Source organism: Megascapheus bottae, chromosome 11 (genome assembly GCF_031878675.1).
Source record: "Megascapheus bottae isolate mThoBot1 chromosome 11, mThoBot2.hap1, whole genome shotgun sequence".
Classification (NCBI taxonomy): domain Eukaryota; kingdom Metazoa; phylum Chordata; class Mammalia; order Rodentia; family Geomyidae; genus Megascapheus; species Megascapheus bottae.
In genome coordinates, this window is record NC_143519.1 from 56,202,713 (window position 1) to 56,218,835 (window position 16,123).

General features: G+C 43.1%; 1 protein-coding gene across 2 annotated transcripts in view; it reads right to left on the bottom strand.

Moving 5' to 3' along the window:
- Window positions 1–5,345: 5,345 nt before the first annotated feature.
- Window positions 5,346–16,123, bottom strand: part of Thsd1 (thrombospondin type 1 domain containing 1) — a 30,169-nt gene continuing 19,391 nt past the window's right edge. Inside the window, exons 4-5 of one of the 2 annotated variants that reach the window (XM_090342310.1) lie at window positions 14,194–14,355; window positions 5,346–7,086 (exon numbers count right to left, since the gene is read on the bottom strand). In XM_090342310.1, the coding sequence (XP_090198436.1) occupies window positions 5,693–7,086; window positions 14,194–14,355 (1,556 nt within the window). In that variant the 3' untranslated portion in view covers window positions 5,346–5,692. The remainder of the gene's footprint in view (window positions 7,087–14,193; window positions 14,356–16,123) is intronic. The other variant, XM_090342311.1, reaches the window with a different exon arrangement.

The following is a 16,123-nucleotide window of genomic DNA, read 5'->3' on the forward strand; positions in this document are numbered from 1 at the left end:
GAGGTTAAATTCTCCAGCTAATACCTAATATAGTTAACTGTATGATTAAGCTGCTATTTCAGAATAATTTATTGCCTCGTAAATGTGCTTGAAAATTCTGCTTAAAAATTGTCTCCTAACTGAATGCCAGTAGCTCACATTTGTGATTTTACCTAGCTACTCAGGAGACTGAGATCGGAAGATTGTGATTCAAAGCCAGCCTGGGCAGGAAAGTCTCCAGTGAACTCTCAAAAAGCTGGGAGTGAAATGGAGCTGTGGCTCAAATGGTAGAATGCTAACCTTTAGCAAAAAGCTTAGGGACAACACATAGGCCCTAAATTTAAGCCCCAGGATTAGCACAAAAAATAATGTCTCTCGTGGTAGAGTGCTTGCCTAGCATGCACAAAGACGCGGGTTCAATTCCTCGGTACCACATTCATAGAAAAAAGCCAGAAGTGGTGCTGAGGCTCAAGTGGTAGAGCTCTAGCCTTGAGAAATCCCAAGGACAGTGCTCAGGCCCTGAGCTCAAGCCCAGGACTGGCAAAAAAAAAAAATAATGTCTCTCATTGCATATACTCATGATAGTTCTGAGATCTGGCAACTATTATCTTAATCAAGTGTTCAGACTCACTATTTCTAATAATGGAACAATGGCAGTGTAAATAAAAACAGAAACCTGTCAATGTTCTCATAAGTCTTCAAATGGAATTGAAGCAAGTTTTTTGGTTCTGCCTTTCAAATTACAGGAAATAGAAGGAAAGATGGGACACACACACACACACACACACACACACACACACACACACATTTTATCCACTAGTTATTTCTGCAACATGACTAATCTTAAAGTTTTGGGTTTGCATTATTTTGTGTGGGTCTTGATCTTGGCTTGGGCACCGTCCTTGAGCTCTTCAGCTCAAGGCTACCACCCTATGCTTGAGCCAAGGCCCACTTTTCTGGTGGTTAATTGAAGAGTCTCAGGTTCTTTTGTGCCCGGGCTGGCTTTGAACCAAGATCTTCAGATCTCAGCTTCCTGAGTAGCTAGGATTACAGGTATGAGCCACTGAACCCAGCTCAAACATTCTATCAAATATAGTTATTTGTCTTGTGAGTAGATGACATTCATACTCCAATTTCTTTTGGATTCTGTGTCTCTGTTGTTACCTCCTGATGTGAATCCTTGCCCTTACTGGGCATGTGGTCTGACCATCTACAAAAACATTTCTAAAGCTGTGTTCTAATTCCTAGAATTTCAAGACTGTTAAATTTTATGTTCTCTTCTGTAACTACAGTTAAATGTTCTGCACTTTCACTTGGACTGAACCTAATAGATGGGAATCAATAAGCAACATTAATATGTTTATATAAACTTTGATTCACGGCAGAACCAAGTAATCTGCTATGACAAATTCTCCTCTGAATTCAACGTTACAACCCTATGAAGGCCAGCCTGCTCAAAGTTATGGTTAGTTTTCTTCTTTTTTGCTTTGCCTAGCGTTTTCCTGAAGTCTGTTTTGACTTGATTTCTATTTGTCTGTCTTTTTACAGTGTCTTAAAAAATGATTTCTAGGTTCTTTTCCTATTTTTACTCATCCTTGTCTGCAATGAAGATGTTTCAACAGTATGTTCTATGAAACCTGCTTCCTTCCTGGATCTCTTATTGCTGTTCAAACATGCACTGGTGGCTAAATCAACACAGAGCTGATATTCTGGATCACACCTACTGCTCATTGAATCCTTTGTCTTCCTCGTGTTATTTTGTTGTTTTGCTGATGGAATGCATGGTCAAATAATTCATTAAGAAAATTGAGACAAATGATAAAAGGAGGAAAATACACACAAGAATCCAATGTATATCCTACAAAATTGAGAAGAGGGAGCAAAGGGGGGAGGGGAAGGAATAAGAATGTTAAAAGAAATGACATTGATCAAGGTATATTGTATTCATAAATTTCTTTGTTATATGTCAACTCCTTTGTACAACTAAAGATAATAATAAACAAAAATTAAAGAAAATTGTATGGGAAGCTGGATGCTGGTGGCTCATGCCTGTAATCTAAGCTAACTTGGGAGATCTGAGGATCATGATTTGGAGTTAGCCAGGGCAGGAAACTCTGTGAGACTTTTGTCTCCAATTAACCACCATGTGTGATATGGAGCTGTGGTTCAAGTGGTAGAGGGTTATCATTGAAGTGTTGAGCAAAAAAGCCCAGGGACAGTAAGTGCTCAAGACCTGAGTTTAAGCCCAAGGAGTAGCACACACACACACACACACAAACAAACCAACAAAAAAAGTTGTATGGGAATTGGAATGTAGCTCACTGGTAAGTGCACTGGCCTACAGTCAATCTTCAGCCCTGTAAATAATACAAAATAAAAGTATGTAAAATAAGCCTGGCCTTTTAGTAGTTATCTGATCTCTTTGTATGCCTAATAATGTCATTATTTCCCTTCACAAGTAATTTAATCAAGTATAAGTGCCTCACTTTGAGAATCATTTCCTCTCAACTTCAAACCTGCTCTTCTCTGCTTCTGGTGCTGCTGGTAAGAAATCTACTGTGATTCCTACATCCTGTATCTTGTGATTTCCCCAACCTAGAAATGCTTCCGTATCTCTATAGAACTTGCTCTGAAATCTCCGAACAACAATGTGCAGGCTTTTCCATTTCCACTAATGAATTCTTAGGATGCCTTTAAAATCGAAGATTCCCTTCTGTGGTTCTGGTACTCTTTCACTGTGTTCCTTGAACATAGTCATGGGACTTGAACTCAGGGCCTGAGCACTGTCCTTGGACTTTTTTCTCAAGGTTAGAGCTCTACCACTTGAGCCACAGCACCACTTCCAGCTTTTTTCTATGTATGTGGTATCAAGGAATTGAACCCAGGCCTTCGTGCATGGTAGGTAAGCACTCTACCACTAGGCCAAACTCCCGGCCCCCACATTCTCTTTTAACTCAATTTTTTCTCTGTTCTTTCACAAATTGCTATTAGTGTCCCATTGGAGCCCTCTGATTCTTCCTCTGTGGGATCTATGTGATTTTTTTTGTTTCGAGACAAGCTTTACTATATAGCTCAGGCTGGCCTTGAACTTATTACGTAGCCCAGATTAGTTTAGAACCCGAGGGATTTGTACTTGCTGCTCTACAGCCACTCTACAACTTGAGCCACACTGACAGTCATTTTTGCTCTCATTATTTTGGGATCAGGGTCTCCTTTTCTTACTGGCCTGGACCATGATGTTCCTATTTAGAATTCTCCCATTGCTAACAGGTTGGTGCCACACTATTGGTTGAAATGTAGTCCTCTCACCGCTGCCTCTTGAGTAGGTGAAATACAGACATGAGCCGCCATAACCAGCTCAGTGTTTCCTTTTCATTTCTACTTCTTGTGTAGCTATTTTGGTCTCTTTCTGTAAGTTATTTCACTATCTAGAACAAGTGAGTAAGTACTCTGTATGTCCAAAGGTTAGAACACAGGCCTGTGAACTTGGAGAAGAACAAGGCTTTCTAGTACATACCAGCTGTTAAGCAGCTCTGAACAACCTATCCCTCCTGTTCCTGAGAAGTTAGATATTACTAACGCATCTCCAAAATAAGGTTCATTTTAATTTCTAAACAATAATGACATAAATGAAAAAAATTGAAATTGCAGTATTGACATTTGTGATTTTTTTTTACATGTGTAACCTCACCATCAGGATGACATACTGATAAACTCTAAAGAGAAAACTGCCTAAAAGGCAGGATCGGTGTGGTGGTTAGGGAGGTCACATGGGAAAAAAATGGAAAATGTTGTTACTCAAGTAGATGCTCATTAGTTACCAGGTCAAGGGGACTTAACCTAATTTGTCATCAGGTCAGGTCAACAGTACCACATGGTACCTTGTGGCAAATTTCTAATGAAGAAGCCCCACTGTTTAGGTTCTTTATTTAGCCTTTGCTAAATAAAAGCAGGTTGCAAAACTACTTCCAATATCACAGCAAAGTAGCAAAAAGCTACTTTGGGAAGAGCTAATCAAAGTGAAGTGAAGCGTTGCTTTTCCTTCTCAAGTTTCTGCTACTAGCAAAGATTTGAAGTCTGTGATGGCCGAGTGCAGAGAATATGGTATTTCAATGTAAGTCTCAGTCCATGACCACTCAACCCAAATTCTGTCTGTAAAGTGTGATAAAGATTGAAAAACTGAACAACTATAACCCAAATTACTCAAGAGACTGAGAGCTCAAGATGGCTGTTCAAAACCAGCCAGGACAGAAAAGTTCATGAGACTCTAATCTCCAGTCATCCAGCAAAAAGCCTGAACTGGTACTGTCACTCAAGTGGTAGAGTAGCAAGCTTAAGCACAAAAGCTAAGGGAGAGCATCTTGGCCTTGATTTCAAGCCACAGTACACACACACACACACACACACACACACACACACACACACACACACACACACTAAGCAGACAAAAGTGATTCTAAATTTCTGAAATTTCTTTTCTTTCTTTCACAATTTCTTCCAGATAAAAACAAACTACAAGGTGCTGGTGGTTCATACCTATAATCCTAGCTACTCACGATATCTGAAAATTGTTGCTTGAAGCCAGTCTGAACAAGTAAAGTCTGTGGGATTCCAATTAACTATCAAAATACTGCAGGTGGAGCTATGGCTCAAGTGGCAGAGCACTAGCCTTGAGCTTAGAAGGTTAGGGACAGTGCCCAAGCCCTGAGTTCAAGCCCCAAGATTCCCTCCCCCTCCCCCCTCAAAAAAACCCCACAAACTATTCTACTTGCCCTTTAGGTACCTGAGATTAAGTCATGTGTTTTCATATTAACATAATATGGCTGCATTTGAAAATATACTTACATGAGTTTCAAACTTTAGTCGGTTAGATCCAGTAGCACAATAAGCACTGGTGCTGAGTAGTGATCCAATAAGCACCTACAGCAGGTGTTTTATCAAGAGGTAACACTTGCCTATCTAAATCATTTACTACTTTCTCAGAACAATGATGGCTACAGCTCTATTGGCTTAACATCTAAGCAATCCAATTTTTGCAACTTCTCTAAAGCAGAATTGACTCACACAATTTTGCCAAGTCTAGGCATGTGGATTCATTCATTGCGCATGTGCACACACACACACACACACACACACACACACACACACACACACACCCTAAGGTATCACCCAGCTCTGGCCAAACATTCTTTTGGAATGTCTCATGAGATCATTATTTCCAGGTAGCTTGGTAGACGACTGGTTATCCTGAATTAAGCAGGCCAACTATTCTGTCCCAATAGGCATCAAATGTTTATGTATATGTGACTTAAAAACTACAATTCATTATTGTGCGACCAAGTTATCTTTACTCCAGTGCTGATTAATTATTATTTGAGGTTTCCAGATTTCTACTTCAAGCTGGAAACTGCCAGTGTGGTGTTCAATGCATATCACTCTCCCATGTCATCTTTCATAACCACTCGCCGGACCAATCCCTATCTGTTTTTGCTTAGATTTTATTGTAGTAATTAGTAATAAGCCAATAGAAACAAGATAACAAAAGGCGATGCTCAGGATAAATAACTTCTTCCTTATGAATCAAAACATGTGTGTGCTACTTTCTCCCCAACACGCTATCCTACTGGATGAGCAGTTCTAGGAAACAGGGTCCTGGGTCAATGACTGCCTTGATGTGGGCAAAGGTGTGGGAAGACTCAGGCGGATTCTTGATCTAGATGACAAGCTTTTCCACGCTAAGTGTACTTGTGGTTTCATCCTCTTCATTGGATCCGAAATACCCCGGGAGGTCCAGCATCCTCTGTTCAGCCTCAGTGAGGCCAAATGAAGTATTGTCGTAGAAGGCGAACTCTGGCTGGGCTGGAAAACTTTGACACTTGTCTTTCCTGCATTGAGCAGGGCTCAGTGGACTGACCCTCTGGTAGATATCTTGGGGGGTCGTGGGGGAGGACTGCTTCCTTGAGACACTCCTGTGACTGGGGGACGGTCCTCTTCGAGTTCTGTGTGGCTCTATTCTCTCAACTCCTGTCACTAATCCTGCCTGGCCATCCCCGGAATCTAGTCTCCTCATGGGCTGCCCCACAGTGTAGGATTTAGACATTGGGTTTAGCAGCCCACCAGTCCCACCTGCCCCTTGGAAATACTCCACTTTCTCAGGAAGCAGGTGGGTACCTCGGCTTGAAGGCCTAGCCCTGTCCTCTGCCTGGTCCCAGGTTCTCGTCCTGGAGCTGTAGCTGGGGACCTGCCGTGGAGTCAAAGTGGACATACTCCTCTCCCGGAATGGTCGGGCCTGCTTGGTTTCGTGAAAACTAGCTGTCCTCCGAAAGTGGGAGCTCCTAGAGTGGCTCCTTTCAGAGGAGGCCCCTCTGCCACCCGTGTGCCTCATCTGTGACTTGCGGATCAGCGTCTGGCTGGGGCTGATGGCACAGCTGGCAGGGGCCACGCTGAAATCCAGCCTGGAGGGAGCTCTTTCCCCAGCACTCACCACAGGCTGATCCAGAAATGGAGATTTGATCCTGAACTTGTTGGCTGCTGCTGCCACCGCTGCTGCTTCTTCTGGACTTTCTAAGTCTAACGGAGGGCTGGTGGCCACATCAATGGCAGTGTCTGTGAGAGGACTCTGAGACACATGATACACCTTGGTGGTTTCTGTCAGGCCTTTCTTCTTCATCTCTTTCAATTGCTGCTGGGCAAGACGATAGCTAAAGAGAGGGGGGATGATCTTCTGGGCGTTGGACTGAAAGCTCTCGCTGCCAGAAGCATCATCCTCGGGAGAGCCCTGTCCACTGCGCCGGTAGGTCAGAGGGATGCCCAGGTCTCCCTGACTCCCCCCAGGCCCCTCACCGCCATCGGAGAAGCTCCCTCGCTGCTCACTCAGCTCACAGATGTTCTCTTCATCCGAGTTCTTCCGGAAGCCAGGGGAATGGATGGAGTTGTGCCGAGCAGGGGTGCTGCATTTAGGGGTCCGGCCGAACCTCCTCCAAAGTGTGATGAGCACGGTGGCAATGATAATGAACAGACACAGGGATATCCCGGTGACCGTCACTATGTTATTGGACTTCACTGGGTCCTGGGGCGGGAGAGAAGATGGACTGGATGGGCGGATAGCTACAAAGAGATGGGAAAGAAAGGTACATTCTCTTGTAGTCATTTCTCTGCATGATATTTATTTGTCAGTCCTGGGGGCTTGAACTCAGGGTCCGGTTGTTGTCCCGGAGTTACCTTCCAGCTCAAGTCTGGTCTTCTATCACTTTGAGCCACAGTGCCACTTCTGGCTTTCTCACCAGAAATCAGAGATAAGTTTCTCAGACTTTTCTGCCCAGACTGGTTTTGAGCCACCATCCTCAAATCTCAGCCTCCTGAGTATCTAGGGTTACCGATGTGAGCCACCATTGCCCCATTCTGTGGGGGCATATGGAAGCAATTCCTACCAAGTAGAAAACTCAGAACACAAAATGACTTAGCTAGCTTGTGCCCACCTAAATAACTAAAGAAACGGGTTGAGGAAAGAAGACTGTTGGCAATATACAATATACAACTTCTTCCCCCTTTATCATCCAGAAACTGTCTTTATGATGAGCAAAGCCTCCACGTTCTCTCCTGGTTTTTAGCTGTCCACTCTTTTCTCATCCTCCCTGTGGCATTGGTTTTCTTTATCTTCCTCACTCTCTGAAAGTGAGTTGTCTCACAGTCTTTACAACTTTATCAAGACACTGATGCCACCTTCAGCCAACCCCCCCCCCCAGTACTGCTTTGGAAACTTCTGGAAACCTGAGACCAACTACTGTTACTTGACCTCACCTTTTTCCTCCGTTGGTCCCTGCATCACAAGCCCTTCTTGTCTTCTTCTTTCCCATAGTCCTATAACCATTGGCTCTAGGTCTCATCTCCTCTCTGCACCCCTCCTGCTCTGCCCCCATCCTTTCCTCTTGTGACTTTATATTGTACTCTACTCTCAGAGGCCATTTGGTTAGATCCCTCCTTATCCCTCTCCTTCCCACAAAGTATATCCTTGGCCTTTTTAGCTAAAGTGAGGCCTTCCTATCCAATCACACAGCTTCTTCCAACTTCCTCAGAAAGGAGCTGATACATACACTACTCTGTAAAACAAAAAACAAAACAAAAAAACAGGGCCAGCAACACAGCATATCCCTCATCTCATTCTTGACTACCATGTCCAAACAGCATTCCTTTACCTCAGCATGAAACTTCTACTTCTTTGATGACTGTGCCAGCCACCTAGACACCCTTCACCTTCCCTTCTCCAAATATCATTATCTCCTAACTCCCTCACAGACATCTTATTGTCTGCAATTATGCCTCTCTACATTTTTTTGTACTGCTGAGGATCAAATCAGGGGCTTTGTGTGTGCTACATAGTCTACTACCCAACAGAACCCTCAGCAGTCATATTTGGGAATATTAACCTTTATGGGCCACTCTCTGGCTGTGTTTACCTCTTTCACTCACTCATAGTTCCTATGTTGTGTCTTTCAACTTTGAATGAGACTTCTGATTCTCCAACATTCCCTTTACTCCCAATCTGCCAGCTGCTTCTTGGCCTCACTTCTGTCTCGTGCCAAGATCATCAGTGGCCTCTTAACAACCAGTTGTAAAGAAGTTCCTGCAGCACTGGCTACCATTTGGTGCCTCTTGCAATTCTCTCGCTTGGTGCCATGACAGCACTTTCACACGATGTTGAGAGAAGAGCATGAATTTTGGGTCAGGGATATCGGTCTACATCATATACCATTTCCTCCCTCTAAACCTGCCCAGGATTTCTTAACTTTGTCCAAATCCATGCTTCCTCTGACAATCCCTAATTTCAAGGGAGTGGTCCTGCAGTCTACAAACTGGCTAGTACTAGACTCTTGGTTTTTGTCCTTCAGGCCTCTCTCTCTATCACTCGATCATCAAGAGTCTTTGCATCTTCCTCTCTCGGCATCCTCCTCTTCGAATAACCCCCCTACATTCACTATTTTCACATGAGTCACTGAAAAGTTCTTTACCAGCAGCTGCTCTTCTGATTTCCCCTTCACCCCACCCATGACACAGCCACAAATCACTCAGGTCTAAAGCTTTAAGGCCCTCAGGATGAGGCTTGTGACTACTTGTCCAGCCTGTTTTTTCCCTACCTTCTCTTGGCACACTGCATCATCCAGCCGCAGGAACTAGTCTTAATGTTTTTCCAGGTCCCTTACTGTGCCATCTTCCTCCAGGTCCTCAGTCATTGTTCCCTTTGCTAATTCTCCCTCGCTGAACTCATTCACTTGGGTAGAACTTTCTCAGTTCTCATACTTCACTTCAGATATCACTTGATGCAAGAACTGAGTTGTTCCAGACATGGGTTATCACCCCTACAAGCTTCCATAGCAAACTGTGGATCCGGTTTGATGATTATAGGTGCATTATGCTTATTTACGTACCTTCCAAGTATCGTGAGTCTTTTTTAACAGGATATGCCTTATCAACATAATATAGTTCCAATACTGGTCACAGGAACTTGTAAAGTTGGTATTTAGTAAACATTAGTTCAATTCATTGATTCACTTATTGTTAAGATAATAGCAAAACAAGTTCTGTGGCTCATACTTGTTAGCACAGCTACTCTGGAGGCTGAGAGCCACAGGATCCACTTTCAAAGCCAGCTCAGTCCATGATATTCCAAAAGAGCAAAACAAAAATCAGGGCAGGAGGCATTGTTCATGTAGTAGAGCTCTAAGGAAGTAAGGCCCTCCATCAAACTCCATCCTTCCAAAAGATAAATGGAGTGTGGGTACCATAGCAATTGTATCCTCCTACTTTCTTGTTGAACAAGGAAGACCAAATTAGTGTAGAGCCACTCTCAGACTTTGGCATAAAACTACTCTTTGAAAGCCAAGCAAAACTGTGAATTCCCAACCCAGTGCAAACAGCTTGGTGGTGAAAGACTTGTTGCCTGGTTTATCACTTCTTTCATCAGCAGTAGCTGCTGGTGGTATTAGGTAGACTCATTGCGATCGTGACTCTAAAGATCAGTTCTCTCTTGACAGTGATTGGCAATCTTCAAAACCACAGATCGGAAAAAAGCTCCAGGGCTGCTGGCCTAGCCCATCTCTGCCTCAGTCAGTCCTTCCTGGGTCTCCTGAAGTGAAGATCCCCTCCCTAATGCTAAGTAGCCTCCAAACAGATGTTTACAGGGCATGAAAGAGAGGGCTTGAGAGACAGGTGGTTTATACACATAAACCTTGATCTGAAGCTTTGCTTAGCATAGAAGCAGGATAGCTTCAGCATTTACCTTTCTCCTTTTTTGCCAGTCCTGGGGCTTGAACTCAGGACATGAACACTGTCCTTGGGCTTTCTCAAACCACAACACCACTTCCAAGTTTTTCTGTGAATATGGTACTGAGGAATTGAACCCTGGCCTTCATGCATTCTAGGCAAGCACGTTACTATAAGGTTTGCCTAAAGGAAACTCCACGCAGTTCAGGAGAAGAGGGTTTATTGTGTGAGGAAGAGCAGATTCCTTCCACCCAAGATGGAGTTGTGCCAGCAGGACAGCTTATGGCAGGAAGTGAGAGATTATATAGGGGTAGGGGTGTAGCCACAGGGGAAGTGGATGTGACCTCAGAGGATGGGGAAATACCTCCCACTACCCCCAGGCATGCCAGTTGCCAGGGTTACAGGTGGTAGGTGGGGATTTCCAGGGTGCAGGGGGAGAGAGCCAAGGGAAGAAGTCATTTCTTCCAGGTGGACCTAACAGTTACCACTAGGCCAAACTCCCAGCCCCTTTACCTTTATTCTTTTTGATTAAAATTAGTTTTAATGATAACGTTTGTGAAAAAAATCAGCAAGAATGAATAAGGAATCAAGAATTTGGATTAAACAATGTATCTGCTTTAATTTGGATTAAACAATGTACCTGCTTTAGAGAGGTCGGGTAAGAAATGAAAATATTTAATGAACATCAAAGAATTATTAAATGGTCTCAAAAATATGTCTAAAACAACTCACACTGATTGGTTATTCATGTGAGACTTTCATTTCCTCCCTGCCGTTGTGTGCCGATTTCACTGTCTCTGTTTTGTTGAAACATGAACACTCATGTAGGTCATCTATGGAAGAATGATGAAAAGTTCTCTTTCTTCGTGAATTTCCACTGACTTGTATTTCCATCCATAATGTCACTTTTTATGGGTCCACGACTCAACCTAGTGGCTATCACATTTGTGCATGCTCACAAATGTTTAGAAGCTCTCACTGCTGAGTATTTGGACAAAGGGGCAAAGGAAAGGTTTCCCTTTACCTTTATTTTTAATGCAGACTGTATTTCTAAGTCTGACCCAGTGTGCCAGAAATAATATGCTAAAATATGAAATGTGATCATGTTTTCTCAAAAATGATTACTAATTCCAGTATGCAAATGCTCATTTGGAAAGCCGTTATCTGCCAATATAAAAAGGCAAAGTAGCCAGGCACGGTGGCTCACGCCTGTAATCCTAGCTACGCAGGAGGAGGCTGAGATCTGAGGATCATGGTTCAAAGCCAGCCCAGGCACTAAAGACCAAGAGATGCTTATCTCCAATTAATCACTAGAAAACGGGAACTGGGGCTGTAACTCCAGGGGTAGGGCAGTAGCCTTGAGCTGAAGAGCTCAGGGACAGTGCCCAGGCCTAGAGTTCATGACCCATGACCTACCAAAAAAAAAAAGGCAACGTATTCAAGACAGGCAGCATAATATAGAGTCATCTCTAGACCCCCAGATTCTTTATTTTATGTCTATCTGTCTTTTCTAGACACTTTGTCTGTGATGTGTAAATAACAGTACACAGTTGTGGCCAGGAGTGTGGCCTACTGGTAGAGTACTTGCTTAGCATTCATAAAGCCCTGGGTTCAATTCCTTGGTACCACATACACAGAAAAAGCCAGAAGTGGAACAGTGGCTCAAATGGTAGAGTGCTAGTCTTGAGAATGTTCAAGGATATTGCCCAGACCCCAGGACTTGTGAAAAGAAGTACACAGTCATTCCTTGTATCTGAAATTGGCTGTAGGACTATGGATATCAGATTCTCCAGATCCTCAAGCCTATCTGCCAAAATGGATTAGTACTTATGTAGAATCTGCATACATACATTGGAGTATTTGGGGGGGGCGGTCCTGGGCTTGAGCTCAGGGCCTGAGCACTGTCCTTGGACTTTCTCAAGGCTAGAGCTCTACCACTTGAGCCTCAGCACCACTTCCCTTTCCCTTTCTGTATGTGGTACCGAGGAAGCCAACTCAGTCTTTGTGCATACTAGGCAAGCATGCTACCACTAGGCCAAACTCCCAGCCCCACATTGGAGTATTTTAAATCCCTTCTAGGTTATTTAAAATACCTATGTGTTATGTGACTAGTTGTTACACTGTACTCACAGAGTAAAGAGGAAAAAAAAAGGTCTGTTCCTGTTCAACATGCATGCAATGTTGTTCCAATGACTTTCATCTGTGATTGGTTGACTCCATGAGTGTGGAATCCACAGACACCCAGGATCATCTGTATACCTACCTTATATATGTGGGCACTTACAAAAGTGTCTCACAGGCAGTAAGTTTTCAAGATCTGAACTTAGCATGGTAATGCTACTTGGCAGAATCAGCTTGAGGTTTGAGTGAGAGAATACATTTGAAGTGTTGTCATATATCAGGCAGTCAAGAAATGGCTAGGATTCTTTGTTTAAAAACAAAAAGACAGGGCCGGGAGTTTGGCCTAGCTGTAGAGTGCTTGCCTAGCAAGTAAGAAGAACGGGGTTTGATTCCTCGGTACCACATACATAGAAAAAGCCAGAAGTGGTGCTGTGGCTCAAATGGTAGGGTTCTAGCATAGAGAAAAAAAAATCCAAGAAGAGTGTTCAGGCCTTAAGTTCAAGCCCCAGGAGTGACAAAAAAGGGGGGGGGGGACAGCAGAAGTCAGTGGCAACTGATTTCCAATTCATTTGAATATATGCCATCCCAGAAAGGACAAAATGAGGTATCATTAAAGGAAGTTACATTCAAAGAAGGAACTGGGAAGAGAGAAGAGGACTTACAAAAAAATCAGTAGATACAGAAGACAGCCTCAGATACTAGTAAAAGGAAGAGGCCAGTGTGCTTGCTTCAGGAACATTCTGGAAGCATCTCAACTGTTTCTTTTGAATATTTTGTGCAATGTGTGTTTGCATTTTGGAAGGCAACAGGGTAGGGAGATGATGAATAACATGAATAACATGGGAAAACAGTGTTCTGTTCCATTTTGACAACTGTCTTTTGTGGTCCCTTTGAACTTCTCTAGGATGATGGGGGAAGTAAGTAAAGGAAAATCGTTTTGACAGTATTTGGGGTGGGGGAGAAGGAAGAACAGAGATAGTAGGAGAAGTAGAGGGAGAAGTTGCCAGCTGTGGTGATATACTTTTGTAATCCTAGTACTAAAGAGATTGAGGCAGGAGGATCCTAAGTTCAGCTACTGTCTCAAAAGAAAAAATACTCTAAGGAATAGACGAGCATTTTTCTATCCCTACTACAATTTTGTATTTTACAAAGTTATGTACTTTATAAAATTTACTTATTTAGTTATTTACTTATGTTTGGATCTTTAATTTAGAGATATTTCCTTGTCATTTCCCTCTTTTCCACAGTATTAAATCTCATCAGAGAATTCATTTTCCAGTTTCTCTGCACACTAACAAACACAGAGTTTTAACAATCAAAAGTGGTTAGAACCCTTCTATTAATCACAATAAAAAATTATTTCAAAAAAAGTGGTTAGAAAAGCTGGGTGCCAATGGCTCACACCTGTAATTCTAGCTACTCAGGAGGCTGAGGTCTGAGGATCATGGTTCAAAGTTAGCCTGGGCAGGAAAGTTCATGAGACTCTTACCTTCAATTAACCAGCAAAGAATTGGAAGTAGAGTGTTAGCCTTGAGCAAAAAAATGCTCAGGGACAGAACCAGTGCCCTAAGTTTAAGCCCCAGCACTGGCGCGCATGCACATGCACACACAAACAAACACACACACACACACACACACACACTCTCTCTCTCTCTCTCTCTCTCTCTCTCTCTCTCTCTCTCTCTCTCTCTCTCTCTCTCTCATCTGGTTAGAAAGCAGTAATGCAGATACTACTAATGTACTTCTCAATGCAGACAGGTAGTTCTCAGGCATGCCTGGCTTTCATATTCCCTCCTATTAGGGAAGATAACCAAAGGGCCCTAAAGTACCTACCAGCACAGTCCTCCAAAGAGCACGGGGAGATCTCCGAGGACTTTCCAGGGCAGCCGGGTCTGGAGGAGGGGAAGGAAGTGAGACACACACGCCTGCGCTCTCGAACACCATCTCCACATGTGGCACTACACTGACTCCATGGCTCCCAAACTCCCCAAGTTTCTGCAAGGACATAAGTCATGCTCTCAGTGCTAGCTCATTTGAGAATGACTCTTTAACAACATCCAAATGAAACAGCAAAACTCAAATCTCAGGTCTGTAAAAGTCCCTAAGTAAAAACATTGCCAGAGAAGTAAAAAGCTGGAGACTTTAAAACAAAGAACAGCTATAGGCTCTATAAAAAATCTTAGCTTGTTTAGAACCCACTAGATAACACTGAGGTCATATAGCAAGCCTAAGGAAAGACAAGCTCCTCCAATGAAAGAGGGGATGCAATATCTGTGGGACCCACCCACACCAGCTGATGAGAAGAATCTGGCTAAAAATGTAGTGAATTGCTACTGTAATTCCCTAAAAATGTAGTGAAAATCTGGCTTAAAATGTAGTGAGAAGCCTAGTGCAGACTAGCATGAGAATGCAACCCCACTAGCAGAGATGTAACAAGGGGAATTTGTACTCCCACAGGCTCTTCTCTGGGGATCTCACCTGAAGGACTGAGGTCACGTACAAGACTGGACAAAGCCTCTTTATGGAACAAATCCAATGAGGGAAGAGATATCAGTGCAGAAAAGGCACAAAACCTCACCCAGATCCTCCCTCCTAGCCTCTCTAAACAATTTTAGCCTCAGCCGGTGCCGATGGCACATGCTTGTAATCCTACCTACTCAGGAGCCTGAAATCTGAGGATCAAGGTTCAAAGCCAGCCTGAACATGAAAGTCTGTGAGATTTTTATCTCCAATTAACCACCAGAAAACCAGAAGTGGGGCTGTGGCTCAAGGGGTAGGGTGGTAGCCTTGACCTGAAGAGCTCAGGGACTGCACCAAGGCCAGAGTTCAAGTCCCACGACTGACCAAAAAAAAAAAAGAATATTAGCCTTAACCACTGAGCAAAAGACAGCAAATTTTGTCAACCTTAAGAGCATTGGTTGAGAGCAATACCTGCTGGAACTAAAAATGCCCTGGGCCCACACAATTTGAGATTTTCCACAACTGTGGTAAAACATCAACAAGGCTCCAAATCTCTGAGACTCAGAGACACATCACTTACTTGAGATGAGCTAAGCCAGCAGCAGGCAGGCTCAAGTCTACAGCTGAAGGTGGAAGAGAAAAGAGCATGGAGAAAGATTAAAAAGAAAAGAAAAGAAAAGAAAAGAAAAAAAAACCCTCTAGCAATGCAGTGCCTATCTTAAAACCAAAGTAACTCTAGAAAAATCCTGAAATCTACGATGCCTTAAAGAGAGCCACAGCAACAGGAAAAACCTAAACATGGCCCGATTTCTTGTTAGATTAAACCAGTTCCCACACTAAAAACCTAGGGAAACCTAGAAGCATACCTATTTTCAGGCATAAATTCTATTTCCATTATATCTACAATTCCAAACAAGATTTCCAACTTCAAATGGTTATGAGATATACAAACTATCAAGAGACAAAGTGATCAATAGATTGAGGCTCAGATACAATACAGATATTAAGTGGACTCGAGAGGTAATTTAAAATAACTATGATATGTTAGAGATGGGGAAAAGGTGAACATATTGGGCCAGGAGTTTGGCCTAATGGTAGAATGCTTGCCTAGCATGCATGAAGACCAGGGTTTGACTCCTTGGTACCACATACATAGAAAAAAGCCTAAAGTGGTGCTGTGGCTCAAGTGATAGAACTCTATCCTTGAGAAAGCCCAAGAACAGTGCTAAGGCCCTGAATTCAGTCCCCAAGACTGGCAAAAAAAAAGTGAACTTTCTAAGACATATGAATGGATAGAAATTTG